This window comes from Amblyomma americanum, chromosome 7 (genome assembly GCF_052857255.1).
Source record: "Amblyomma americanum isolate KBUSLIRL-KWMA chromosome 7, ASM5285725v1, whole genome shotgun sequence".
Lineage (NCBI taxonomy): Eukaryota > Metazoa > Arthropoda > Arachnida > Ixodida > Ixodidae > Amblyomma > Amblyomma americanum.
The window spans coordinates 1,288,435-1,299,085 of NC_135503.1; the positions used below are offsets into that span (position 1 = coordinate 1,288,435).

General features: G+C 51.7%; 1 protein-coding gene across 2 annotated transcripts in view; it reads left to right on the top strand.

The window, feature by feature from the left end:
• LOC144098252 (acetylcholinesterase-1-like) overlaps window positions 1-7,286 on the top strand; it is a 57,540-nt gene extending 50,254 nt beyond the window's left edge. For both annotated transcript variants that reach the window (XM_077630757.1, XM_077630756.1), the window contains exon 4: window positions 6,982-7,286. In XM_077630757.1, coding sequence (XP_077486883.1) covers window positions 6,982-7,132 — 151 coding nt within the window. In that variant the 3' untranslated portion in view covers window positions 7,133-7,286. The remainder of the gene's footprint in view (window positions 1-6,981) is intronic.
• The last annotated feature ends 3,365 nt before the right edge of the window (window positions 7,287-10,651 follow it).

Genomic DNA, 10,651 nt, shown 5'->3' on the forward strand with positions numbered 1-10,651 from the left:
TCCCACCGAAACCACCTGCCCAGGCACCCGGCCGCTGCACCAGTGAGATGAGCTGGGCAGGCGTAGTTTACCTGGACTCCGTCAACCCCCTCTATGAAGAGCTGTTGCGTGTCCGCGCGCAGCTCGCCTCCCTCCAAACCACGAACTTCCGCCTCCAGGCACAGTGCATGCCCACCAGCAGGCTCGAAACCCTACCCCGGCACTAGCGGTCCCGGCCGCTCCTACCCCCACCCTTTGACCGCCTCCTCTCCCTACTCGCGAACCGCCGGCCAAGAAGCGGTCCGCAACACCCCCACTACCTCCCTGACCGCACCAACCCCGACCGAGAGAACGCCAGCCCTGCCTCCCAGTTTCGTACAACTCATGGAGGCGAAAATTCAGGCCGTGGTGAAGACGGCCATCCAGGCCTTCACAAATCAATTCGCCAACCTTACTACCCGTCTAGACGGATTTGCTCGCCAAATTGAGCAAGACGCCAAAGGAGCAAGACGCTCGCCACGCGACCGCCTGTGCTGCCGTGCGGCCTTAAAAGAAAGCCCGGCTCGACACCGTCTCCAACTCCTCCACGGCAAAAGACAGCTTCAGTGATGGCGAGACCATGCACTAGCCTGACCATCTGGCAGTGGAACTGTCGAGGCTTTGGTTCCAAGCGGGGGCTGCTTCACCAGTTCCTAGCTCGGGCAGACGGCCCCGACGTGCTCGCGCTGCAAGAGCCCTCCAATCCCCTCACCCTACCCAGCTACGTGCCTATCGTCCCCGTTTCTCCTATACCCCCTCGGGTTGCATTTCTTGTACGCCGTGCGCTCAGTACTATCTCCCACCCCTTAGACGTCTCGGAAATCGATCGTCTACTCATCGAACTTGTGCCGCAGTGGACTCGGGATACTAGTCACTTCGTCCTCAACGTATACAGCCACCCGAAGTGCCTGCGGCACGACTTCGACCGACTATTCACGCTTCCCAAGCGAGCCGCACACAAATGCCCCCTCCTGATTGTAGGGGACTTCAACGCCTCGCACACGGCCTGGGGCTACACAGCCGACACCCCCAAGGGGCGCAGGTTATGGCTCGCAGCTCAGGAGGCCGGCTTCTCCATTCTCACAGACCCCACCGCCCCTACTCGCACCGGGAACAGCGTCTGCGCAGACACTACTCCTGACCTCACCTTCACCCACCGCCTCCCTCACGCTGCGTGGTGTAACACCCAGGAGAATTTGAGTAGTGATCACTACATTATCGAGATTCTCCTACAGGCAGGCCCAACACGTAGACCCTCTCGTGATGCTACCATCACGAAGTGGGACGCGGTCCGCACCTCCCGAGCAGCCCGCACTCTACACACCATCTCAAATATACCTACTTGGTGCGAGCAACTCCAACGTGACGTCCGCGCCGTGACTCGCCAACTCCCAAAGGACTGCCCTGCAGACGCGACGGATTCCCATCTCCTTCAGCTATGGGAGGCCAAGGCGGGTCTCAAAACGGAGGTGGCGGCGTCAGCGCTGGAATAAAACACTCAGACGCCGGCTGGCCCGGCTCAACAAGGAGATAATAATAATAATAATAATAATAATAATAATAATAATAATAATAATAATAATAATTAATAATACCTTCATTTGCGCCATATAATATGACAGAGGAGACCGGCAGTAAAAGCTACCTCATAGGACAGCTTGACAAGGCCGCGGGCACCCTATACACTTCACATCAAGGAGTGGCACATTACATACAAAAAAGGGAAGAAACTGCAGGAACTAAGAAACTGCATTTAAAATAACTGCATGAAAGAAACGCAAGTTTATACACAAGAACGCATGATGATTCATTTTATTTTCTAGTAATTTTTTAAAACTCATGCTGCAACTCTGTCTCGCCAAAATTGGGAATCCTTCTGTAACAGGCTGGACGACAACGTGAGCCTGCCCCAGACCTGGAACCGATTCCGCGATCTGATTGGTTCGACTCAGTCCAAGACACACCAGAAACACAACCTCGTAAAGCTCATACACACATCCGAGGCCTCCCCGCAGGAACTCCTCGAGGAGCTTCGTGATCTCTACTTTCCCGCGTACCCCTTGCAGACCGCCCTGACTACACAGGCCTCACTAACGACTTCTCGACCAACTGATCACCGAGGCGGAAGTGAGGGCATAACTTCAGCGCCTCTACGCGTCCTCAGCTCCTGGCCCCGACGGAGTGCACAAGGCACTCCGCAACCTTGATTCCCCCTCCGTCAAAGCCCTAGCCGACTACTTCAACGAATGCTGGCTTCGCGGCGCCCTCCCACCTCAGTGGAAAGACGCCAAACTAGTCTTTATTCCCAAATCCGACAAACCACTTCTCCCCGCTTACCCCCGTCCCATCTCTCTTACGTCGTGTGTGGGCAAGCTCATGGAGCACGTTCTCCAGGCCCGGCTCAGCCGGTATTTGGAGAACAACAACCTTATGTCTTCGTGCATGTTTAGTTTCCGCTCGGGCTTATCCACTCAGGACGTCTTTCTACAACTCAAGCACCACATCTTTGACTCCCCCGCGGCCGACACCAAGGCTATCCTCGGCGCCGACCTAACAAAACTTTCGACAACGTTACCCACGCCTAGAAGGCCTCCACGCCCTAGACGTAGGCCCGCGGATGTACAATTACGTCCGCGATTTTCTATCCGAACGAACAGCCACACTCACCATGGGCGACCACCGGCTGTCCGGTGTCTCAATGGGAGCGCGGGGAACCCCTCAGGGTGCTGTACTGTCTCCTATCCTCTTTAATATAGCCCTTCTCCAACTCTCCCACCAACTCGCCCAAATACCCGACATACATTTCAGCCTCTATGCTGGCGACATCACTGTCTGTGCTAATCGAGGCAGTGATGCCGACATGGAACACAACCTACAGGCGGCCCTCAACATCATCGACTCATACGCTCGCGCGCGCGGCCTAGCCTGCTCCCCGTCTAAATCAGAACTCTTCTACCACCCCAGACCGCACAACCCCGCCAACCCTCCCATCTCACTCACTCTAGGAAACCACCCCATTCCCCTGATCTCCAAGATTCGCATCCTGGACCTCGTCCTTCACTCCCACGGCGCGCATGGCAACGCCATCCAAACTCTCCAGATCCAAGACCAGCAAGCCACCCGTCTCATTCGGCGCGTGGCGAACCGGCGCGCGGGTCTGCGAGAGCGGTATACTCTCCGCCTAACCCAAGCCTACACCACGAGCCGCACGGCGTGCTCATTCCCCTACCTCCCCCTAAAGCAGAAGGAGCGGGACCACATCAGCGCGCTCCTCAGGAGCTGCACGAAGATCGCCCTCCGCCTACCCCCCAGCACCTTTACTACCCGACTGCTCAACCTCCGTACCCACAACACGTTTGAGGAGCTGGCAGAAGCCACCCCAACAGCACAGCTGACTCGCTTGTCGAGTACCGCGGCAGTCCGCACTCTACTCTGTCAGCTAGGCATCACCCCGATCACCCATCCTACCGAGGAGATTCCCCTACCTCCAGACCTACGCTCCCATCTCATTATCCTTCCAATCCCTAAGAACCTGCACCTCGAGCACGGCGGAGAACGCAGGGCAGCCCGTGCCAAAGCCCTGCACAAACTCTACGGCAACAGTCCCGAGGTAGCCTACGTGGACGCGGCAAGCCAAGCGAAGAGGAAAAGCAGCGGAAACGTAGTTTGCCTACTCGCTTATCTGCGACTGCTGTAATTTCCATGCTCATAATTACTAATATACACCACAGTATAAGTTTCTAAAGCACCCTTCTAAGACAACACCGTATTCACTAGACGCGCTTTTGTTCATTCCAAACCATCGAGCTGGCGTGGCGGTGTGCATATTTTCGACAAAATAATCACATACCGATCGTGCATGCAAGTCACAATGTCTAAAAGCCATTCTACCCCTCCAGATGCTGTGAAGGCCCAGTAACATAATCTGGTCATACTGTGCAACATCCCTTTCAGTGGTCAGGTACCGAATTCGGCGCGGTGTCAATGGCAAGACTTTTGTTTAGGGTTCTTTGCAAAACATCCCAGTAGAACACCGCATCTCAACAATCCAGGAACACGTGTTCTACCGTCTCTGGCTTTCTACACAAGAGACAGTGTGAGCCCCAAGGAGCAAAAAGGACCTTTTCCTCTAGCCATGTTTTTACTGGTAGGGTTCCTGTATGCATCTTAAAAAAGAATGGTTTAACGCCAGGCGCAACAGTCATCTTCTTAACTCGCCTGAGAACGTCTTTTCCAGGGCCTTCACAGTATAAGGTTATGTACAGTGAGCTGGAAACAACTGCTCAACAAGATCCTTGTATAATCGCTTCGGCGTTACACTCGCTAAATACTCTAGAGAAAACCGCACTTGCAAAAACCTGAATGACCAGACCACCTCTCGCAGGAAGCGAGACACTGTGTAGCTCCGAGCATTGCACGAAGAAACAATGAATTCTGGAAGTGCACTAGATAGCATGGTTTGTATGAATGTTCGCAAGAAGGCGTCATTTTGGTCACGCAAGAAACAAAACCTTAAAACCACCTGCCGTACATATAGATGGATAAGAGACAGTCCTCCGACCGTTACCCTCCGGAAGAGATTATCTCTGTGACTTGGTTCCCAATTGGACGCCCAAATAAAAACAGCAAAAACCTGATAGAACCTTTGGATATTGCTTCGTGCACAATATAATACTTGGAGTAAATACATGATCCTTGCAACAAGAAAGGTGTTACATACAGTAGCACGCGCGAAAATGGAAAGGTTACGGCCCATCCACCCTGAAGCAGCAGGGCAATGCGGATGATGTATTGAGTCTGATGGACCAACTTGTTGTAATGAAAGTCCATTAGACACGGTTGTCTGCCAAGGGGCATGACAACTACGATATTTTATTGATGTGTATATTCATGCAATAAAGAAAAAAAGCTCGCGCGGCGATGTAGTTAGCGTGCTCGTCTCGCACTTCGGTGGCCTTGGTTCGATTCCCCAATTTCATGCTCGTTTTTCTTTATTAATGTTTCTCGGATTTTTCGCTCGTGGCCAATGCCGCCGACGACGACACCGGCTTTTCTGCGACACAGGGCCCTTAACGCCGTCGCGTTAGAACGCAGTTAAACCGACGAGTTCACTTCGAAGCCAGAGGCTCCGCCTCAGAGCGCACCGCCATGTTGGCTGGCCTTCAGCATCTGCTGCTATAGCGTGCGCTATGTATGTGACGTCACCGTCCTATTTCTTCGACCCTTTTCGCTGCATCCGAACTACCACATATGTTTCCGGCGCTTCGACCAATCAGGTGTAGCCGCTGCGGCAGATTATGAGGCTTTTTATTATAACACAAAGTGGAAATACGGACCCCGGTTTTGCGAAGTATGCAAGCTTGATTCTTCTGCATCGTCGAACAAGGGCTCAAAAGATGAACACATAACGTCGCACTACCTGCACTTAGTGTTACATACCTTATCATTAGCAGCAGTTCACACTGCAGCCGACATGCAGCCAACATGCGGCGCGCAGCAACGTGCAAGCGCAGCCGACACGTTGCAGCGGTGGAACAATGGTTTGATAGGCGAAAAAAAAAAAGTCAAAAACAGCCGAGAGGGACAAGAGGAGGAATGCACTCCACAACGACTGGACTATCAACTGTGCTTTATTGAACGAGGCACTTTCCCAGTGCGGCTTACAGGACATGTGCATCAATACCAAATCAATCACCGGACAGTGAAATCAAATTGATAAGCAACACAACTAATGCCCGCGCACCAAAAAAAAACGAAGTTCTTTTTCATTAAGTCGTACCGAAGTAGTGCTAATGCAATCTTCACCATGCAACCTGATGTAGTAGGCTTCTAAAATTTCGCGTTCTTCTTTCCCCCTGACTCTGCTAAGAATGATAACGTTTCCAAACAGCGGGTAGCAGCCACACTCGCGACACTGGCGAGGCAAGTTTTGTCTATCAGCAGAACCCAGTTAGTTTATTTATTTGATGCCATTGCCCAGTGATGGATTTGGTTTTGCTGCGCATGTCCTGCGAGCCGCACTAGGCAAGTGCCTTGTTCAGTAAAGCGCAGTTTATAGTCCAGTCGTAGTTGTGTGCATTCCTCCTATTGTCCCTCGTCGGTTTTTTACTGGTCTTTTTCGCCTATGTACCAACTGGCCCAGATCCCAACTCTTTTGCAGTGGTTTGAGCATCCGCCTCGCATGCTGAAGGTGCGGGTTTCGATCCCCAGTGCCACCGGGTGCCCTGCGGCAATACAATGGGGTAAAACCTTTCCCCTGGCATGTTGCTAGGCTTATCTGGGGAGAATGTTTCGGGAATGCGCCTTTGACACCACCCTGTGTAGACGAAAATGCGTTGTACTATGGCACTCTTTGGCCAAGGTTGCCCTTGCGCCATAATCGCCCGTCAGAATCATCATCATGCGCAAGAAGGGTAGTTAAATTACTGACGCAAATATTCGCCTCAGTTCTTTTCGGGCAGCGGAGTGCGGGCGCTGTCGTCCCCGAGAGCGGGCTACTCGGAAGAGCCGCACATGGTGCATAGAGCCGGTAGTGGTGCCTCCGCGTAGCGTTGCAGTTGCGTTGCCAGGGTTGACCGTCAAGGCAGACGCGGGCGTTTTCGTTTGCGACATACTACGGCAAGGTCGTTTACCTGGGAGAAGAAAGTTCTTGCGAAATATTTGAAACTCACGATTCTGTCATGACTTTTTTTAATGAACACATAAAAAAGGGTATACGCTTGAGAACGGACGACGTCTTGCTCGGTGTTTGTCCCCTTTGCTTCTTTTTCCGTTGTAAGAGTCCAAATGCGTGGTGTTTTGTCCGATTGCCGTGGACGATGAATTTTCCATCGGTTTCTGTGTTAAATGAAGCTCAATGTAGAAGCCTGTCTGAAATTAACGAGATTGCGAATCTGAAGGCATATCTATAAGTGATCGTTGTAAGGACGTTATCCGTGTCTTATTCCGCTATTCCTTTTGCAGGACTCTGCGGCTGTCCAACAAGAAACCGTGGCCCCTTTACACAAGCCACTCACGCTCGTTTGTTGTGCTCGGTCAAGGCAAAGAGGAAATTTTGAGCGCTTACCGAGAGCACTTTTGCGACGTTTGGCGGGCACGTGTTCTCGGCAGGTGAAGAGCGGAGCTTTCTATTGCACGTGTACTTACACATTTGTATTCATTCCCGTGGGAGCTACTAAAGACCTCGACAGCGACCACAAGAGGTTCCACATCTGCATGCAGTCGTGCGCTTCGGCACCTCCTGATTTGCACCTCAGATATGAATTGAATTTTTTAGCGAATAAATTGTAGTTGGTGCACAGGACAGATATTACATTTTATGTCACCGCTTTTGGTGTCACCACAGGATTTGGTCGCAGCCGACATCTTTTCACCATCGAAACATCATACACGAAGGCTAGTTCGTTCGGTGTCGAAAAGAGGGGACTCCAAGCATTTGGAAAGCGGCGCGGTTCAGCCAAGATGGCAACCTGTTATTGCTTCATGCAGCGAGAGCGCCGGACCTTCAAGCATTTCGAGAAGCAGCTAGCGACAGAACCTTGGAACCAGCACCAGTCATGCGCAAGTGTGCCACGCAGTGCCGGCGAGGGAACACCGTACCATAGAGGTGACTGCCCTTAATCTTGAGGTTGGCTAGCGGGCTCCCATAGAAAGCCTCGAATTGCAACGCCTGTCACTCTAGCCCCATTCTTATTTTCCATAAAACAGTTAATTTCGATTTTTCGAAAATGGCATATTCATATTAGGACAGCAAGGGCAATTTAATGAATATAGTTCTGGAAGCTTCTTTTTAAGAAAATGGCAGCGACATGAGGTTAAGATGCTGACAGATGTGAGTATGGTCACATGCTAAAATCTATTGAAGGTATAGGCTTTATAGCCCCCCCCCCCCCCATTTTTCTTTACCTTTCCGTTCAGATACCATAATTACATGCCTCTCTCTAACTGCGCGCGAGTTTACCATGTCGTTTTTCTCGAAACGCCGAGGTGGAAAGGAAACTCATTTTAAAGTTCTCCTGCTGGGAAAAAAAAACTGGAAACACAGACACAGAAGAAGAGAGACTTACACGGTAAAGGGCGGAGACAGGCTCTTGGGAATCGAGCGAGCAGAGCACGGTGAATAAAAGACAAGGAGTGCGACACCAGAGCAACTGCTTAGAGTGAGCTGGGATTAATTAGTGATTCTCAGCGTCACGAGTTAGAGTTCGGTTGCGTCCCTGGTTCTTTTTTTGAACGGCTTTGAGATAAATACCCGTGTGTGAGATTAGCAAAAGATTATCCACCACACACACAAAAAAAACGCAGGAATTCGTTTGAGGTGGTTAAAAATTGAAAACACGTGAGTCGCAATTCGTAAATAAACTGAGCGAAGAAAAAAATATCATCAGAAGGATGAGTCTCATTGCAATGGGAGAGATTTGAGAGGAATTACTATCTTTAGAAACGATTTCGCTTGGGCCTTGTTCCAGAGGAATTTTATGTCGTAGTATGGTGCCCTTCGCTAATCAAGGCAAGCCTGTTCCCGGCCGGAGGGCTGTTCATTTGGCCTCAGAATTATAAAGATAGGGAAAAAGAGAGGGGAGGTGTGGGGACGACTGACAATCGAGGACCGCACTGGGCTCACGCCTTATTTAACGAAGTAGGGTTGGGGGGAGGGGGCAGCAGTAGGCTGCGAAACAAGGGCTAATTAGGAAGGAGCTCGCGCAAATTGTTTCTTCAGCGGAGCTCTGGAAGCGAGTTGGACTCTAGCAGGAGCCTTGAGGAAGCAGTGCCGTGGAGATGTTTTTGGTTCTTCGCCGCGTTTGGCTCCTTTGCTGTTTTGTCAGTCCGTGTGCTGCTGCGTGAGGAACGAACTGCTTCGATTCAGTCAGCCTCATAGGGCGTTTCGTGCCCTGACAGAGGATCGCAGGCCCGAAGACCCACAGTCGCCGCCACCCGCAGGCCGGCAAAGCGACGCCACAGAAGAACGGCCTCACCAGGTGCAAACCAGCCCCGAGGGGTGGCTTTTCGTACGTACTGAGCGATGTCTCCGAAGACTCGAATATCCCGAAGCGTTCTTAGCACCACAAAATGGCGGCTGTGGTTGCGCAGGTCAAAACTCACAGCAACGCGTAGGCAAACCGTCGGCGTACATTTAGCAGTATGAAATAAGGACCTAAACGGCAACTCATTCGCACGTCTCGCCTCTACTGCTTCGCGCGTTTGGCTTCAGCAGTCCTTGCATCAGAACAGCGCTGTCGCAGCTCGGGGTCTGCCTTCGCGTACGCTCATTAGTGTTGGTCATATGCTTAAGGGAATCTGGCAAGGTGTAGTAGGTTTGCAATAAGGGAGCAATGACTGCACAGCTACACACTCAGCTTCCTTCGCTTTGGTTGTGGGATCACACTGTCGAGCTTGACGCTTTGCTGCTAGGTCACGTACCTATCTATTCTGACAAGACCGCCACTTCCGTTGAGCAGCCACAGCACACTTTTTCTCCGCTGGTGTCAGATCAGCGCGAAGTTATTGGCTTTGGTTCCGTGACACTGATGCACCGAAAATCAGCTTCCGAGGAAGACAGGCAAGAGCGCTCATTGGTTCCGAGTGGCGCGGTGCGGTTACGAGAACACCCCGAATGGCTCGAATGATGACGTTTCGTTGCGTCACGTCTCATTATTTACATGATGTCACACTCTGCAATTGGAGGTTTTCGCCTTTTTAATCAGCGGTAATTGCCTTGTGACTCCATATCTACTGGTATTATGCATTTCGGTTAGATATATAGCACTAAATGGGTCGCTAGCGTAAAAGGCGTCCTCTGTCGGTATGAAAACGAAGGAGGGGTGGGGGTCACTGGCGTATCTTACAGGCGTCGTCGTCGCTTCGGCGGACGTGGTTGTTGCGACGCGCGTCTGCTCTTCCAATCTTCCCTCTCACATCTTTCGACTCTCCTCCGTCTGCACGTGGCAGCGCTTATGTCTAATTTCGAGCCAGTGAGCCATTTCGCCTCGTCGCGCCGTATGCCGTATGCTATCTGCCGTATGTCGTATGCCGTATACCGTGGCTGACCTTGAACACATCCACCAGATGTGCTCCTCTGGGGTAGAGGGAGAGGATGTGTTGCCTCGCGGTGGGTATGTATATTTGCGCTTCGCCTCAGTGTACCACCATTTTATCACCACCATGATGTCTGATACCTGATTGAATATTTGCTGCGGGTCCTTGGACTTAAGATATTAAACTTATATTTGGAATATGGTGGAGTGCTTGGCTTGAAGGACTCTGGCACGGGTCGGCCGGGTATTGCACTGCCTCCGATATCAGCCCGGAGCATTTAGCGCGGCGCGTCGTGTCCTTCCCTGTTTACTCTCCTATCCTTTACCCCCTCCTACTTCCTGTACGCGGCAGCGAGCGTGGCTCGGCTTGAGCCAGTAGGCAGCCCCGTGCACTTTCCTTTTCCTTCTTCCTCTCAGCAACAGCAACAGTGTATTGTAGTCGTTATGGGGAGCGCGAAAGAGACGCAACAACGACAGAACGAAGCGATCAAGAGACAACGCGCTCAAGAGACGCCAGAAGAACGTGCCGCACGACTCGAGAAGCGTCGTAACGAAGATGAAGCTAGAAGTCGTTCCACGTCCCGGAGTGACTCTTCAAC